At 45.3% G+C, this 19520-nt stretch overlaps 1 protein-coding gene across 4 annotated transcripts in view; it reads right to left on the bottom strand.

Moving 5' to 3' along the window:
* ryr3 (ryanodine receptor 3) overlaps nucleotides 1–19520 on the bottom strand; it is a 561329-nt gene that overhangs the window by 212745 nt on the left and 329064 nt on the right. For all 4 annotated transcript variants that reach the window (XM_070878983.1, XM_070878984.1, XM_070878982.1 and 1 more), the window contains exons 39-42: nucleotides 18736–19009; nucleotides 17871–17985; nucleotides 1507–1639; nucleotides 594–697 (exon numbers count right to left, since the gene is read on the bottom strand). In XM_070878983.1, coding sequence (XP_070735084.1) covers nucleotides 594–697; nucleotides 1507–1639; nucleotides 17871–17985; nucleotides 18736–19009 — 626 coding nt within the window. The remainder of the gene's footprint in view (nucleotides 1–593; nucleotides 698–1506; nucleotides 1640–17870; nucleotides 17986–18735; nucleotides 19010–19520) is intronic.

Raw genomic sequence — 19520 nt, forward strand, 5'->3', positions numbered from 1 at the left:
GGCCTTGGTGAGGCCACACCTGGAGTATTGTGTACAGTTTTGGTCTCCTAACTTGAGGAAGGACATACTTGCTGTTGAGGGAGTGCAGCGAAGATTCACCAGACTGATTCCCGGGATGGTGGGACTGACCTATCAAGAAAGACTGAATCAACTGGGCTTGTATTCACTGGAGTTCAGAAGAGTGAGAGGGGACCTCATAGAAACGTTTAAAATTCTGACGGGTTTGGACAGGTTGGATGCAGGAAGAATGTTCCCAATGTTGGGGAAGTCCAGAACCAGGGGTCACAGTCTAAGGATAAGGGGTAAGCCATTTAGGACCGAGATAAGGAGAAACTTCTTCACCCAGAGAGTGGTGAACCTGTGGAATTCTCTACCACAGGAAGTAGTTGAGGCCAATTCACTAAATATATTCAAAAGGGAGTTAGATGAAGTCCTTACTACTCGGGGGATCAAGGGGTATGGCGTGAAAGCAGGAAGTGGGTACTGAAGTTTCATGTTCAGCCATGAACTCGTTGAATGGCGGTGCAGGCTAGAAGGGCTGAATGGCCTGCTCCTGCACCTATTTTCTATGTTTCTATGTTTCTATGCATTACCTTTTCCAAGTCTGGTTCCTGCAAGTCCAGAGCAAGCTCATTGTTGTCCATTACAGAGGCAGCTGCCACATCTAGAGGAGTAGAACCTCGCATGCTGGGTGATGCTGCATGCAGAGAATAAATACGTTTACTGTGATATAAACTCTAACATCAAAGAAAACAAACCAAAGCAGCCTATGAACATGATGTAAACATTTCTCTAAGGCAGTATAACCACACAGGGGAAATGTATCTGCAATTCAATCATTCATACAACAGAGGGCAGCATCTCTTAAATTTACCAATGGAGAACTGCAGAATAGCAATGGAAGCACGAATAGAAAATTCCAATGTCAACTTTACTAAGCCAGCATCGATCACTTACATTATGCACCATTCTCAAATGTTTTTTTAAATTTAATACTAATATTGTCACTACTTAATTGAAGTATTTTACTTAAATAAATACTTGTATTAAATATTAATGAGGGGGGTGGGCATATGGCCTACTCCTGCTCCTATATCTTTTGTTTGTATGTTCTTAAAAGTACAATCTGCACTGAAAGCTGAGTGGTGTGTGACAGGTCAATGAAATAAACCTGGAAAAAACTAAGAACATTTGACACCTTTTAGAGCCATGTGTCCGCATGGACACTTCAAAAACAAACCATTCTAAAAGTGAAACACCATGTTATCTAAACCTGATTTTTTTTTTGGGGGGGGGGAAATGTGTTCTAAACTGGAATCTTCAAAGCATTACCTATTAGCTTTCCAGATATTTGAACAGGTGAAGAAAAAAAACCTCAGTCCTTGGCAAAGTAGACTGCAGAAACCAGAGATCTTGTCTACTCTTGACCTATGAGCACAAGGTCAGTGTTGTGTCACCTATCTATTCACATGAAACGATCTCATCAGTTAAAATTAAACTAGGTACCCAGTCCAACACTGCTATTTTCCAGCAAGTAACTGAGATGATCAAACATGGCCTTCTGGTTCTGGCGGCTGATGCGGCAGAAGTAGCACAGGAATCGACAGCAGCTTGCCACCATTTCAGGGAAAGCAATCTCCTAGTATGGTAAAAGAAAATCATTGCTTAGTAGAATGCAAAAAGTTAACAATACTTCAAATACTAATGATTTAAGTTCTGTCGTATTTGTGGTTGAGAATAAAATTTCCTTTATAAAATCCGTGCATATTATAAAACACAAGCCCAAAATGCATTAGTTTCGTGACAACATTTTGATTCAGTTATATTTCTTCGAAATAGTTACCTTTCTACAGATGAATGATAGTTAAATCTCACTATAAAATCTTATTAAAGCAATTTTCCTTGGTTAAGAGGACAAAAATGCTTGCCCTATGAATGTCATTAATATGATCTCTTGCATGATCAGCCAAGAGGTGCACTTAAGCAGTGCAGGAAGTGACCATTACCTCTTAATGGGGTAGATTTTGACTTTGTGCGATAGTGTAAAAGGGGAAATAACAGCCTGTTTTACACATCTCCCGATTTTTATTGCTACTGATTTGCTAGCTCCCGTTTTATACTATTGCACAAAGTCAAAATCTACCCCATTCAGGTTATCTTCACTCCTACAGGTGCCCAGCTCAAGTAAAACATGTGTCAAGGTTGGGATTCGAACTTAGCTCCACAGTCATCCCATTTCCTTAAAAACATTTGAAGGGGGAAGTTACGAATTTAGTTTCACGAGTCAATCTTAATTACATACTGTGTTTATGCTATCCTTCATTCTTTAAACAAGGAAAGGGATGTTGTCCTTGCAGCTTTCTGTTACCATTTTGGTCAAGTGACCTCTCCTGTCTCCAATGTATGCAACGCCTGGTCTGAATTGCACCCTGAGGTGCAATATAGAGTGACTTTTGTGTCCTATGCCTGTCTTTTGAAGATCCGATTTGGAGGCTTCCTGCAATGCTTCCATTTGGCCGTTATAATTATCTTTCACATCAAGTAGAAGTTGAATCAGTTACTGATACAACTTCAAAGGCAGGGTAGAAAAGTGTAACCAGGACTTAAATTCAGCAAATTGGCATGAAAAATGGACTTAGCTGCTAAACAAGGGCCTCCACCACGTCCTCTATCTGGTCATCAAAGAGCCACAAGATACTCCCCTAAAAAGACCCTGGCTACAACAAGCCACTGACTGCAGCTGTTGATGGGCCAAATGTGCTTGAAGCACCCATTGTGCATAAGTTCTGCTCACTAAAATGTCCATCTGTTTTTTTTACTCTTGCTGTGGTGGTTGAGGATAATGAGTGAAAATTTGGAGAATTACTGCAGAGTCCGTTACTGACATCTGGGGCCCGAAATTCGGTACCGCTGGAAAGCTGGTGCTCCCTCCACCTTTTTGTGGCCATTAGCGCCAAATGTTTTCATGGCTGGGCCACCCCATATTCAGCTCCAAAAGTGAACAAATGGGTCCCAGCGCTAATGAATCTTTCCAAAGTGGATTTTTCAGCAGTGTGGCTGTCTTAATTTGAGCGTTATCACCACTGAGAAATTCAGCATGCAGGTAAGGGTTTCAAATGAGCCAGCTGCTAAGGCCAAGTTTTGCAGCAAGGCCCTGAGGGGGAGGAAGGAGTTTGGAAGGATAGCTGGTATAAGAGGTGCAAGGAGAACCAACAGGTTCACTGATATAGAGCTGGAGACATTGATGGATGGTGTGGAGGACAGAAGAAGAATACTGTTTCCTGATGTGGGGAGACCTGGCAGACAGGCAGTACATAATTCATGGAGGGAGATTGCAGGGGAGGTGTCAGGCACCTTCCAGGAGGGTGCTGGCCAGTCTGCACCCGGCCCTTACAGGATGGTGATGGGTCGACATCTCCTAGCTCTGGGGCGATGGTGATCCTCCTCCTCGTCCTCAGGTGGTGCTGCTGACACAACCTCCAGTGGCTGTCCCCTCATGATGGGCAGGTTGTGCAGCATGCAGCAGACCACGACGATTGTGGAGACCCGTTGAGGAGGGTACTACAAGGTGCCACCAGAGCGGTCCAGGCACCGGAATTTCTGCTTAAGGATGCCTATGCACTGCTCGATGATGCATCTCGTGGCACAATGAGTGTCACTGTAGGCATGTGTTGTGTATATAACTCAACAGACTGAATACTGTAAACTCCGAACAGGTACAAACCTGGCTCTACTTTATTAGGGCTCAAAGTGATTACATTACAAGATGGCTAGCCTTTTATACCTGGGCCGCACACACATGCACACAGCCCAATGACCTCCGACAGTGGCGCCGCCTGGTGGCTAGTAAACCCAAGCATACATACATGACAATATCCCCCTTTAAGATATTAGTAACGGTCTTTTTACAATTTGAGATGGTACGGGGCTTCCCGCTCCCAAGTTGAACATCTTAGTTCAACTCCAGCCTTGGGCGAGCGTTCTGAGTCTGTTATGACTGGGGGCTGGGTAGCCGATCTGATGGGAGTGGCAATGACCACGTCAGGGATTGAAAGTCCAGATTCATTGACCATGTCAGTGATTGAAAGTCCAGATTCATTGATGAGAGTGGAGTCCTCTGATGACAGAGGGTAGGTAGGTTGGTCACTGATTGGGTCTTCCTCAGACTGTTCCAGCTCATCCGTGTGCCGCAGCTTTATCTGATCAACATGTTTCCTGCATGTTTGCCCATTCTTGAGATTAACAATAAACACTTTCTTACCCTCCTTGGCCGTAACAGTACCGGCAATCCATTTGGGACCTTTACCATAGTTCAGTACATACACAGGATCATTGATAGAAATGTCGCGTGACACAGTAGCACGATCATGATACCCTTGCTGACTTTGATGTCTGTATTCGACACGATTATTCAAGTCAGGGTGGACAAGAGAGAGCCTGGTCTAGGGACCTCTCTTCATCAATAGTTCAGCAGGGGAGAGCCCGGTAAGCATATGGGGTCTTGTCCTGTAACTAAGCAATATGCGTGACAAGCGAGTTTGCAGTGAACCTTGAGTTACACGTTTCATACTCTGTTTGATGGTTTGGATCGCATGCTCTGCTTGTCCATTGGATGCGGGTTTGAATGGTGTTCACCTCACATGTTTGATACCATTGAGTTTCATGAACTCTTGAAACTCCATACTGGTGAAGCAAGATCCGTTGTAGCTTACAATGATGTCACGCAGACCATGCGTAGCAAACATGACATGAAGGCTCTCAATGGTAGCTGTGGATGTGCTGGATGACATGATTGTACACTACATCCACTTGGAATAAGCATCCAGCACAACTAAGAACACCTTTCCCAGGAAGGGACCTGCAGTCGATGTGAATCTTGGACCATGGTTTAGATGGCCACGACCACAGACTCAGCGGCGATTCCGCTGGTGCTTTACTAAGCTGCATGCAAATGTTGCACTGATGCACATGATTCCAGATCAGAGTCAATTCCAGGCGACCATACATGAGACCTGGCAATGGCTTTCATCATGACAATACCGGAATGCGTGCTATGTAGATCATGCACTAATTTCTCTCTGCCTTTCTTGGGCAATAACAACACGATTGCCCCACAGTATACAATCTGATTGAATGGATAGTTCATCTTTGCGACGGATGTAAGGTTTGGTCTCCTCACACATTTGCTTGGGTATGGCAGACCAATCACCACTAAGGATATGACATTTCACAACCGATAATATCGGGTCCTGGCTGATCCAGGTCTTAACTTGTTGGGCCGCGACAGGGGTTCCTTCACTTTCAAAAGCATCCATGACTAACAGTAGGTCTGCAGGTTGTGGCGTTTTCACCTCCGGTGTGGGCAACGACAGATGGCTCAATGCATCGGCTCAATTCTCAGTGCCAGGTCTATGGCGAATGATATAATCATGGGCAGATAATGTCAGCACCCACCTCTGGATGTGGGACGATGCATTGGTATTGATACCTTTGTTTTCCGAAAACAATGAAATGAATGGCTTGTGATCTATCTCCAGTTCAAACCGAAGACCAAACAAGTACTGATGCATCTTTTTAATCCCATACACACAGGCTAGTGCTTCTTTCTCTACCATGCTGTAGGCTCTTTCCGCCTTTGACAAACTTTTAGAAGCATACGCAACAGGTTGTAGTTTACCTGACTCGTTAGCTTGTTGGAGCACGCAACCAACTCCATATGACAAAGCATCACAGGCCAATACTAGACGCTTACATGTATCATAATGTACCAGCAGCTTGTTAGTGCAAAGCAGATTAGTAGCTTTCTCAAAAGCTCTATCTTGAGACGCATCCCAAACCCAGTTGTCGCCTTTTCTTAGCAGCATTTGCAGTGGCTCTAATAAGGTGCTCAATCTAGGTATGAAATTACCGAAGTAGTAGTTGAGTAGACCAAGGAACGAATGCAGCTCCGTCACATTCTGAGGCTTGTGTGCATTTTTGATAGCCTTGGTTTTCAAGTCCATAGCAATTTTCCTCCCCAGGAATTCGACTTCTAGTGCCATAAAGACGCACTTCAAGCCTTTCAGTCTGAGTCCCACTTTGTTCAGACGATGTAGAACCTCTTCCAGGTTGTTCAGATGTTTGGCGAAATCATGACCTGTGACCAATATGTCATTTTGGAACACAATGGTTCTGGGGACGGATTTCAGTAGACTCTCCATGTTCCTCTGAAATATGGCTGCAGCCGAGCGAATTCAAAAAGGACACCTGTTGTAGATAAAGAGTCCTTTATGAGTGTTGATGCACATAAGTTTCTTCTAAGTGTCGACTGGCGCCTCTGTCATGTAGGCCAACGTCAGATCCAGTTTTGTGAATGACTTCCCCCTGGCTAGCGTTGCAAACAGGTCATCAGTCTTCGGAAACGGGTATTGATCCTGTTTTGAAACTGAGTTGATCATAACCTTGTAATCTCCACAAATCCTGACACTGCCATCATTTTTCAACACAGGAACAATGGGGCTGGCCCATTTGTTAAATTCAACCAGTGATATGATCCCTTCACGCTGGAGTCTGTCTAGTTCAATTTTGCTCTTCTCCCTCATCATGTACGGAACTGCCCGAGCTTTATGATGGATGGGTCTTGCATCCGAGTCCACGAGGATCTGCACCTTGGCTCCTATGAAATTGCCAATGCCTGGTTCAAACAGCGAGGGGAACTTGCTCAGCACTTGAGCACATGGAGTATCCTCCTCCTCCAAAAACGCTTTGATCTCGTTCCCATTCCATTGATTTTTTCCAACCAGTTCCTGCCAAACAGCATTGGACTATTGCCTGGAATAATCCCTAACAGTAAATTGTGAACCGCACCATCATATGACACCTTGATTACTGCACTGCCAATCACCGTTATGAGTTCTTTAGTGTACATACGCAACTTGGCATTGACTGGACTCAGCTTAGGCCTCATATCCTTAGTATCCCACAGCTTGTTGAATGTCCTCTGGCTCATTATTGATTGACTCGCACCCGTGTCCAATTCCATCGATACTGGCACACCATTAAGTTTTACATTAATCATTATCGGTTGGCTCTTTGTTAGGAATGAATACAGTCCATACACTTTCTCTTCTGGTATCTCGGATTGCATATCCGGATCTGCGCTAGACTGGTCATCATCCTCCACTTGGTATATCGCAGCACGCTTGCTCAGTTGCGGACACATACGCTGGAGATGCCCCACTCTCGAACAGCCTTTACAAATATACTGTTTAAACCGACACTGATGATGCCGATGGTATTCCCCACAACGCCAACACGGTGATATCGGATTCATTCCCATTGGCGGACTTTGAGCAGCCACAGGTTTTGTGTACGCAGTCGGGTAGGCCCTGCCATATGCAGCTCTGCCAATACTATCTTGTTTACAGTACTTGTCAAGTTCCAATTTTTCAATGATATCTGCTTTAAGCTTTTGTCCGTCGTCATGCATGATTGGGCAATCGTGATGGCCTTGCTCAAATCCAGCGCCTCCGCCGCCAGTAGCTTACGCAGGATCACCTCGTGGTTGATGCCGAATACAAAGAAATCCCACAGCATGTCTACCAATGCAGTTTCAAACTTACACGTTCTAGCTAGACGTCTTAGGTCGGCAACGAATTCCGACACATCCTGGCCCTCAGAACGAACGTGCGTATAGAATCGATATCTTGAGATGATGATGCCTTCAGCTGGTTTGAGATGGTCACATACCAGAGCACACAATGTTTCATAGTCCTTGTCCATTGGACTTAAGGGCGAGAGGAGATTCTTTGAGTCCATAGATTTTTGGACCGCAAACCGTGAGGAGGACTGCCTGGCGCCGAACTGCATCTGCCTCTTTCTCCATTTTGTTGGCCACAAAGTACTGGTTCAAATGGGCTACAAAGTCTGCCCAATCTTCTCCCTCCACGAATCACTCCAGAATTCCAATTGTGCTCATTTTTGCATGTGAAGGTTCTTGTTACCTCGTCGCCAAATGTATGCAATAACTGAATAGACTGAATATTGTAAACTCCGAACAGGTATAATCCTGGCTCTACTTTATTAGGGTCCAAAGTGATTACATTACATGATGGCTAGCCCTTTATACCTGGTCTGCACCCATGTGCACACAGCCCAATGACCTCCAACAGTGGCGCCACCTGGTGGCTGGTAAAGCCTAGCATACATACATGACAGCATGCTCTGGCGCTGTCCTGGGGTTCTACAGAGGAGTGAGCAGCCAAGTGAACAGGGGATATCCCTTGTCCCCAAGCAGCCAACCACAATCCTGATTTGGACCAGTGAAGGCAGCAGGCATGCTGGTCTGGCGCAGAATGAATGAATCATGGCTGCTGCCTCCCTTGCCCACTGCCTGTCTGTACGGTGGTGATGGCGACACCTTCTCCTGTATGCCGCTCTGCTTCTGACCAGGTGTACCTCCCAACACTCCTCCAATCCTCAGGGTGAACCCTGCCAAGCAGGTCTCTGCAGCCCACAAGCCTCCACTAAAGAGTCAGACCTGAAAGTTGTGCAAACGTACAGGGGTATGTGCAAACCTTTGAGCAGCACTCAGCAAGTTTAATGGAGCCAAAACAATTAATAAAACTATATCAAAAGATAAATACTGCGGATGCTGGAAAATGAAATAAAAACACTAATAAGTAATAAAACTTTTTACCTACCAAAAAGCCCCAGCGATGTCGGTTCGAGCACCGCATTGAAAACCTCTCGGGGGCACTGCTGGGGAAAAGTCCTACCTTTTCCTCAGTGAATTTCACTGTCATGGTGGCTTTCCAGCGGCCCACAGGCTGCTTCCCTCTCCGCTGGAAACTCACCTTTACAGTGGCTTCACTGCGCCGTTTCCAGCGGAAGTTCAAATCCTCCCCAAGCTGAATATGGCTCGGGGTGGGAAAAGTACCTAACCGCAGCGGCCGATCGATTTTTTTCGTTCGACCGGCCAAACTCCGTGGTAGCCGTCCCTTCGGGGACGGTGAATTTCGAGCCCCTGATCTAAAAAGTCCACTGACTCAGGTTGGATGTTATACAATTACTCTAATCAAAGGGTAGAACTCAAAAGCTTCCCTACAAACATAATACTCCTGCAGCATTCGCCCAAAGAGATATGGGGTTGAGAAATCCATTAATTGAGACAGTGTCTGATGTGATATTTGAAAATAGACTTTATTGGGCCTCCTAGAACCCCAGGATAATCAATATCTAACCTATGCAATTGAGTGGGAGCAACTCAGAGAATATTCCCAGCCTATAACTTCCCATTCCTGCAGCAACCGCTATGACTTTAATGTCCTTTCTATAGCAGGGCACACAAAACTGCACACAGTGCTCAATGGTCTGGAACTCATTGCTTGAAAGACTGATAGAGGCAGAAACCCTCATCACATTTGGAAAGTACTTGGATACGCACTTAAAATGCCATAATCTGCAAGGCTGCGGACCAAGAGCTAGAAAGTGGGATTAGGCTGGATAGCTCTTTTTCGGCTGGCACAGACACGAAGGGCCCCTTCTGTGTCACAAATTTCTATGATTTTATAATCCATGTGCCATTATGTCTGTCTAAAACCAACAGTGGTTTCTGTAATAAATTTTTCAGATGCATCTTTATCATTATCTACCTAATATCCTTCCAATTTCACTTTGTCCAAGTTATCATAACTGGAGAAAAATGGATTGAAAGGAATATCAGCCAAATTTATAAAAAACGATAGATATTTATAACACCATCGCATCTTTGCTAGAGCAATCGAAAACCAATCTCACTGCTCTGAGTTCTTCCTATAGCTCTGCATATTTCTCTGCTTCAAATATTTATCCAGTTATCCCTTAAAAGATCCAACAGTCTCTGCCTCATGCTTCAGCAATTTTCTGCATTAAAAAAAATTCTTCTAACGTCTACGCATTCTGAGTGAGAATTTTAAATTGATGACCGCTTATCACTGACCCCCCAAACAAAAGGAAATAGCATTTCTTTATTTATTCTATCAATATCCTTCATAATTTAAAAAACCTCCATTAAGCCTCTCGCAACTTTCTCTGACCCAGTGGATATAGTCTCAGTATCTTAAGTCTCTCCTCATAACTACGCTCTGTTTCTCTCTCAACAGATGCTGCCTGGCCTGCCGAGTATTTTCAGCGTTTTCTGTTTCTATTTCAGCTTTTCGCACAGTTTGATTTTGCAAGTATTGAAAGTTCATTCTATACACACCCTCACTCACGCAATGGTTTAACACAACACTATTGCAAAACACTTGTTACATAGTGAAGGCTGTTAACCTTTGCCACCTTTTGCCGATGGTTAATAGAGCCTTGCTTTGCTGGTCACACGTTGAAGCCCAGGGCAGTGCTGTCTTAGTTAAGTGTCAGCTCTACCCCACAGAGAGGCTCCTCTTATACTCTTGTGTTCGAATGGGGAGCTTTTCCAAACCTACTTCATCATCCGAACTCAAGGGGGCGCACTAAGGTACACGGGAATCACAAGACCGAAATAGACCGAGGTCCATCGAGTTCACCATCTACCACCCTGGTCGTCACATGATCCAACGATAATGGAATAGCAATCAATCTATTGATCAGTTACACACAATGTACAGCATAGATACAGGCCATTTGGCGCAACTGCTCCGTGCCGGTGTTCATGCTCCACATCAGCCTCCTCCCATCCCTACTTCATCTCACTCCATCCCCATATCCTTCATTTCCTTTCTCCCGCATATGTTTATCTAGCTTCCCCTTAAATGCATCTCTGCTATTTGCCTCAACCACTCCCTGTGGCAGCCAGTTCCACATTCTCACCACTCTCTGGGCAAAGAAGTTACTCCTGAATTCCCTATTAGTGACTACCTTATATTGATGGCCCCTAGTTCTGGTCGCCACCATCCCTCACAATATTAAGATTTTTCCCCCTTGTTCTGGATTCCCCCCACTAGAGGAAATAGTTTCTCTCTACCTACCTCAATCAACATAACAAAAAAAATTATCTGATCATTATCACATTGCTGTTTGTGGGAGCTTATTTGTGCGAAAATTGGCTGCCACGTTTCCCACATTACAACAGTGACCACACTCCAAAAGTACTTCATTGGCTGTAAAGCGCTTTGAGATGTCTGGTGGTCGTGAAAGGCGTTCTATAAATTCAAGTCTTTCTTTGCTTTTTTTTATGGTTGGGAATTTCCTTAGAGCTGCTTTGATTCTGCCCTCAAAACTTCCCAGAAATGCGTTGAAAACGCGTTTTGCCACTGTTCGTCCAGTGAATTTGCGGCAGTGGAACGGGAGCCGCTCAGAGAATATTCCCAGCCTATAATTTCCCTATCCCCGACAGCAGTCGCTATAACTTTAATGTCTTTTCTATAGCAGGGCACACAAAACTGCATTTAGTGCTCTAATTGTGGCTAACCAATGTACAAACTTGTCTTTATGGACTGTGTAATATATAGCTCCATCTAGTGGACTACTGCTCCACCTAGTGGACTACTATGGTAAAGCAGCCATTGCTGGAAATACAATAAAAGCATCAGGTGACAAGTTCCTGCATTGAAGCCATCTAGATTGTGTGGGCTTTTGTGATGTCGTAAGAAAGATAACACAGAGTGTATAAAGGAAAAAAGTCTGTCACTGATTGGGCGCTGTCAGTCACTGGTAGCCTTACCTCTGCATTATTGGCCAACTCAAATGGCTGAAAAGCGCTAGTTGGATGGCATGTAATATCCATGCAGAGAATAGTGCAGCTTAATAGGAGGTGACGCAAAGGTCTCTTGGTCTGCTGAGACACTAATCGGTGTAGATGTTCTCCTCCAGGAATGAGTCAACACAATGTTCTAAAGGTGGAAAGGGGGGAGTAGGGGACCTTCCAGAGTGAAAACGTTGGATGGAGACCACATGCGTTGATAACACCCCAATATATCCCTGGGCTGAAGAGGAAGACACCATTTAAACACAGTAGCAAAGGGGCTGAGCTAACTTGCTGGGAGCCCACATGTGAAGCATCATCATCTGGGTAACATTTTTGTTAGATGTCCCCTTTCTAATAGGCTTCTGTGTAAATGAATTGTATCATCATCATAGGCAGTCCCTCAGAATCGAGGAAGACTTGCTTCCACTCTAAAAATGAATCCTTAGGTGACTGAACAGTCCAGTACGAGAACCACAGTCCCTGTCACAGGTGGGACAGACAGTCGTTGAGAGAAAGAGTGGGTGGGACAGGTTTGCCGCACGCTCTTTCCGCTGCCTGCGCTGCATGTTCTCGGCGATGAGACTCAAGGTGCTCAGCGCCCTCCCGGATGCACTTCCTCCACTTAGGGTGGTCTTTGGCCACAGCCACCCAGGTGTCAGTGTGGATGTTGCAATTTATCAGGGAGGCTTTGAGGGTGTCCTTGTAACATTTCCTCTGCCCACCTTTGGCTCGTTTGCCGTGAAGGAGTTCAGAGTAGAGCACTTGATTTGGAAGTCTTGTGTCTGGCATGCGAACAATGTGGCCTGCCCAGCGGAGCGAATCAAGTGTGGTCAATGCTTCATAGCTGGGGATGTTGGCCTGGTCGAGGACACTAACATTGGTGCATTTGTCCTCTCAGGAGATTTGCAGGATCTTGCGGCGACATTGTTGATGGTATTTCTCCAGTGACTTGAGTTGTATTGTACCTTTAAGATAATTGGCTCAATTGACACCAAGGTTGAAATCTGATCTCCTGTATGTTCAGCTGCTCCCAGCAGGAGGAAGCAAACCTGAACAGATAAGGCCAGGAACAATCTTTTGATTAATGAGGGCTATTGGTAGACAATAGGCTCCGAGAAAGGAGTAATCTAATGACCAGTTGACTCAAGATCTCAGCTCTTCACCAGGTTGGAAGGTAGGTTGGTTCTAGTACAGCTGGGATTTAAATAAAAACTATAAAATGTTTGATTCTTAAAAGATTTAACTTTGTCTTACGTCTGCCATCTCGTTAATTCTAGGCTGCCAGGTCTGACTAGACAAGCCAATACAAAATTTGGCAAATGGACAGATCATGAATTGGGAAGGGGGAAACAGAATTTGAATAACTCTCACGTCTATTTGCAACACAAAATGGACTATCATACTTCTTCCTCTGTGTTGTACCCTTGGATCAGCTGAACATACGGGAGATCAAGATTTCAACCTTGGTGTCGATTGAGCCAATTATCTTAAAGGTACAAATCATTTACACAGAAGCCTCCAGAAACAGTCATGTTTCCCCACACCAAAGTCCTAGACCGAGCAAGAGCACTCATTAAGAACATAAGAACATAAGCACTAGGAACAGGAGTAGGCCATCTAACCCCTCGAGCCTGCTCCGCCATTCAACAAGATCATGGCTGATCTGGCTATGGACTCAGCTCCACTTACCCGCCCGTTCCCCATAACCCTTAATTCCCTTATTGGTTAAAAATTGTAATGGATTTGTGAAGAAATAAATCCAGTCAACCATTATGACAACTATTGTTTAATATTGATAATTCCTCATGCTCGCAGTTTCTTTGCAATGCATTCTTGGTTTATATAGAGTATTACCGCACAGAAACAGACCATTCAGCCCAACAGGTTTATGCTCCACACAAACCTCTTCACACCTCACTTCATCTCACTCTACTTACAAATCCTTCTATTCCTTTCTCCCTCATGTACTTATAGAATTCGAATTGAATTATTATTTAAACTTTCTGGCAACTAGAATGTGGCTGGATGCAAGGTCTCATAAATTCCCCAGCAACCTGAAATTGTCAGAGTGTAAGGACGCTTGGCTTAGAAATTGGTTCGTTCAAGCACACAAGGAGCACTCAATATTGGGCCTGATTTACACGAGACCAGCGAGCTATCTGTGGAAGCCAGCAGGCATTGAAGAGGGATTTAATTTCAGGCTGTTGTGTCACAGGCAACAGCTGGTGGCAGGTCTCAGGCAGGTTCTGGGAAAGGGGGCAGTGATCGAAGGGAGGGGCTGAGCCACCATCAGCAATAGTCTTTGGCATTGCAGTGGAGACAGGAGGGTCACATGTATCTATGAGACAGGGTCCAAGGGGCAAAATTATGTTATTAAATTCCATCTTGTGGCATTGGCAGGAGGGAGGGTGGTGGGGGGGTGGAGAGTGAGGGGTGAGGAAATGTCCACCACTGATGCTTTTAAAAAAATATATATATATTCTGGAGATATAGTTTGGTGTAAAACTTCACATTGGATTGCCTGAGTATCTCAGGTAGCTGTTACTTTATAAACAAATCCTATCGAAGGCATAAAGATGTATTATTCTAACAGACGTTTTGAGAACAGTAGACTTTGCATGCAAAATGGGCAATTTTTCTGGAATAGTTAAAAATACTAGCGGCTGAAATTGCCCCTTTCTATAAGAGCTATGCTTCCCCCAAAGCGACGGCCACGGGTCAGTAAGGACTCACTGCTTGGCCGGCGCGGAGGTGCCGACATTTTGAAAAATGCCCTCCATTAATTTTGGAGCGGTGTACTGGACCGCCCCGGCTGGGCACGCGTCAACCCCTTAGCAACGGGCGGAGACCCCCTTTCCGCCCCGCGCGGGAAATTGCCCCGGGGGAGCGGATCGGCCACCACTCGGTGCTCCCGACAGCTTTTCCCGGCGGGAAGCTTCTTGTGGCTGGGTGGCATGTCCATCCTTAAAGAGGAGGACGTACTGCTATGGCCGGCATTTTATTTTAATTGTCAGCTGACTCCGAAGTCAGCCCGACAATGGTAGTCACTGAAGGGGAGGGACGTTGTGACGCCTCAGCGCAACGCCAATGACTTGGAGTGACGGTCGATCCAATAGAATGGCACTTCCACCCCATACCTGCCTGGAACCCCACTGCAAAAAAAATAAAGACCTCAATATTGCCGGATTCTCCACCCCATGCATTGTGGCATAGAGAAAGCACTTAAAAAATGGAAAGTGCGCCCCGTTTGGGGCGGAGGGCAATTTTGGCCCCCGAGAGTCTTGGAGTTCAAGCAACAAGTGGTAATTTCTTGCTAGGTTGAAGAGAAATAGATAAGGCAGATAAAACTATAATAACAAAGTAATTAAAGGAAATAAAAGCTGTACTTATCAGTCCTAGAGCTCATTAAGAATAACAGGACATAGTACTAGAAGTCAAACAAATGTACTGCCCAGGGAATTTTCTCAAAATTGGGGAAATAACTTGGCTAACTTGCAGGTCCTGGACTTTTATATAGAGGGCAAGTGAAGAGGATCAAATGGGCGTGGGGCAGTCCCAAGTTATTTGCCAGAACCAATCAAGATTGGACAAATTTCTACAGTGGTGTGAGGGATGCGTGAATGACATGGTTTAACATTCTTCATTCAACCTCTATACACTACAAGGATTAAGTTAAACTGGTATAAAAATGGCAGTGGCACTGTAAAGATGTAAATGCTCAGATTACAATGGCACACCTGTTTAATCATACTTATCATCTTCAGCTCTCAGGTCCGATAATAATGCTTGGTGAAAGCATTTTTTTTTCAGGTACAGATAGAATTGAAAGTATTCCTCAACATTTTGACCCATAACATAGCCATATTATGGGTAGAATGGATTGTAATATTCCCTTGCGTTTCGTTCCTAACAGGAAATATACAATGATACTTCTACTGTGTTTACCAATGAGCTTACTCTGCTTTATTCCTATGTGATATATATTTGTGGTTTTAGCAATGTAAATGGTTGAAGCTTCAAGACATAAAATTCTTGGCTTGTTAAATGTATTTAATAACTAATTGATTGAACGCAGACATTTGCAAAATAAAAGTAAAAGAAGAAATCTGGGAATGGAATGAGGAACACAAAAAGACATGACAAAGAGATCAACAAGTTAAATAACTAGAGAAAGTAATTAGGTGGGGTATAACATCCGGTAACACTGTTACTTTGCTGCATGCAGTGTGATTTGCTGTCAGAAAACTGCAGTGTTGCTTAAAATGTCTCAGGCAGTGACATGTCAGCTTCTGAGCAGATCTGAGAAGTAACAAATCACTTGGTCTACTTGTAAATCATTTCTCTCCAACTAGGTTGGTAGAAAACACAGAAAGCTATCACGACATTTTTAGCTCATTTTGCAAACTATGGGCCCAAGTTTCCACATGATTTGCGCCTGATTTTTAGGAGCAACTGGTGGAGAACGGACAATCTTAGAAATCGCAATTCTCCACATTTTTTTTTCTGCAGTTCTAGTCAGGTAGAACAGATCTACTTTGGAACAGAATTTTTTCTTCAAAAGGGGGCGTGTCCGGCCACTGACGCCTGATTTGAAAGTTTCCACAGTGAAAACGTACTCCAAACTAAAGTAGAATGGAGCAAGTGAAGATTTTTGTAGAACTGAATAAACCTGTTCCACATATTAAAAAATCAGGCGCAGGTTACAAATTAGGCGTCCAAAACGAGGTGAGGGGGGGGGGAAGGGAAGTCATTAAATTCTATAATAAATCCTTATTTATACTTATACAAATATTATACAAATAAATCCAACCTGAATAAACATTTATAAGCAAAGAAAAGATTAAATAAACCATCTTCCTACCTGTGTGAAAGTACTTCAGGCAGGCCTTTCGGGACCGAAGGCTGAACTGTCCCCAGCACCATATTTACAGGTAGGTGGCGTTGAGTTGGGTCGGGGAGGGGAGGGGAGGTTCGGGTCGGGGGGGAGAGAGAGAGAGGGAGAGAGAGGGGGGAGGGAGATAGAGGGGGGGGGGAAGAGAGAGGGGGGGTGAAGAGAGAGGGAGAGAGGGAGGGGGGTCGGAGGGAGAGAGAGAGAGGGAGGGGGGCGGAGGGAGAGAGAGAGAGGGGGGTCGGAGGGAGAGAGAGAGAGGGAGGGGGGGAGGGGGAGAGGGAGGGAGAGAGAGAGAGAGGGGGAGAGGGAGGGAGAGAGAGAGGGAGGGAGAGAGGGAGGGAGGGAGGTCAGGTCGGATCCAGTCCGGGAGCGGGAGTCGGGTCGAGTCCAGTGGGGGGGGGGGGGGGGTCGGGTCGGGGGGCGGGAGCGCGGGTCGGGTCGGGTCCAGTCGGGGGGGGCGGGGAGCGGGAACAGGAGCGCGGGTCGAGTCGGGTCAGTTGGGGGGGGGGCGGCGCGGGAGTCGGGTCAGTCGGCGGGGGGGGGGGAGCGAGTGTCGGGTCTGGTCCGGAGGCGGGGGAGGGGAGCGGGTGTCGGGTCTGGTCGGGAGGCGGGGGAGGGGAGCGGGTGTCGGGTCTGGTCCGGAGGCAGGGGGGGGCGGGGAGCGAGTGTCGGGTCTGGTCGAGGGGGGAGGGGGAGCAGGAGCTGGCCGTGGGATGAGCCTTATTCACGCAGCCCCAGTGAGGCCATTCAGCCAGGGCTAGGGGCTGCGTGCTTCGGGCCCCTCCCACACAGTTCGGCGCCTGGAGCTACTGCACTTGCGTGCCCACTGTAGCGCGCATGTGCAGAGGTCCCGGCACTGTTTTCAGCGCAGGGACCTGGCTCCGCCCCCCCACAGCTCGTGCTGGCTGCGCCGAGGGCCAGAGGACCTGCAAGTAGATGGAGAATACCGAGGATTTTTTTAGGCGCACTTTGTGGCGCGAAAAACGAACGTCCAGGTCGGGACTGCGCCGTTCTAGGCGCGTGTGGAAACTTGGGCCCTATATGTTGGAAAATGGTCAGTAATTTTTAAAAACAAACTGCTTGGCCCACTAACTTTCAATTGCAATCATCAGTTCCTTTCCTAACAGATGTAATGAAATAAATTAAGTGTTTATTAGACAGATTTTCACTATTCATATCGAGTCAGTAAGACATCAATAAGTAAAACATGGACAAATATTGAGGGTCTGTATCCAATTTCTTTCAGGGGCATTTCAATTCTGTAAAGACTTTTATCTGCTGTGTGCAAATTACCTGTGATTTATTCCCTCCAAGCACGTTCACCATGACGTCCATGACTGTCTCGTGCATACCTAGCACTCTCATCAAGTTTGGATGTTGATAGAATACTTTGTTGTTCATGATATCCCTGAAGAATATGGAATAAATCAGACTGAAATGAGCTCAGGAGAACATATTTGAACTATGATTTACCAGAAGTAGGAGTTTTTGATACTGACTCTAATTTTTTTTGTCAACAATTTTCCCACTTTTTCCCCTTTCCCTGAAAGTGTTGGCCCCTTGCTGGGTCTGCTTCCACCAGCACGGAGCATTGTCTGGCATCTCACCCAAGTGATCATCATTGATATGTGAACCTCAATAGTGAATGTTAGCAGGCTATTTGACAAAATAGTATTACAGCCGAGCCAGATCCGGTCCTCTTTCAAAGTTTACACTGATGCCCTTCCAGCATAGCATACTGGATAGTGGTCAGGAGTGAGAGCCTGGTCAGTTTTGTTTCTCCCTAACTCAAGGAAACTAAGGCCAATTGTAGCACCATCCCAGTTGAAATCAACGAACTCACAATAGATCAGGTATCAAACTTTGGTTCTGTATGGCTCAAGTACTGATGAGATAACCTCATTGTGCCATCGGGAAGAACTCTCTCAGTCCTCTGTGATCTGACACATGCACTTGTCCTGATTGCCATACTTATTTTTTCAGCTCGGTGCGTTTTAGCCCCTACCTTTCTTTCCAACAGGGAAATCAGAGCCCTGAAGCTACATTAATTTGGGAATAGGTTTACAATAGAATGTAATCTTACAAAGCATGGGCTGTTATTTGTGCAGCAGTAAAATAGCATGAGCATTTTCAAAATACAACTAAAACATGTCCATACCCTAATCCGCGAATCATAAGCATTTCTTCTTCCTTCCCCATTCTCACACTGAGGAGGGATCGAATCCGTCCAAGGGAAACCAGCAGACTGACAGTTTCCTGTACAGAGGCAGCACTGATGGTATATGCTTTCCGCATAGCTCGCAGCAGCTCACCAATCGCATCATACTGTCGGCGCAAAAGGCTGAACATGGTTTTAATCAGTTCTGCATCCTGAATGTATGACTCTTGAGACCAGTGTACTATAGTCTGCGAGATAAGTTGTGTCAGGTTGGCTGAAATAGAGAGGAGCTCAGAATAATATCGTATAACAAAAATCATTTACACTTTGATAGTTTCTTCCATGTAGCAACACTTCTGAAAGCACTTCACAGAAAAAGAGGGGGAAAACTAGCAAACAGTACGAGGTAGGACAGTTTACAAGAGGTGCCCAATGGTGTGGTTGAAGACAGAGATAGGTTTTGAGCAAGCTTTTGAAGATGGGGAGAGATATCGCTAAATGGAGGGAATTAGGAAGAAAATTCCAAAATGCAGGGTCTTGATGGTTGCAAGCCCTGTTACTGATGGGGAAGTGAGAGTCGGAGGAGGGGTTGTACAGTAGGCCTGAGTTGGAAGGGTGGGAGTGTGATAAGTGAGACTTAGAATGGAATAGGATGTGGGCAGCAGAGTATAAGTTAAGCATTGACAAAATGGCTGTGATACAGAGTCAAGTAGTTATTTAAATCCATTAAAGCAATAAATTCTTTGCTCATATAGTATGGTCTTCATCGGATGACTTTTAAATCC

Source organism: Pristiophorus japonicus, chromosome 4 (genome assembly GCF_044704955.1).
Source record: "Pristiophorus japonicus isolate sPriJap1 chromosome 4, sPriJap1.hap1, whole genome shotgun sequence".
NCBI lineage: Eukaryota > Metazoa > Chordata > Chondrichthyes > Pristiophoridae > Pristiophorus > Pristiophorus japonicus.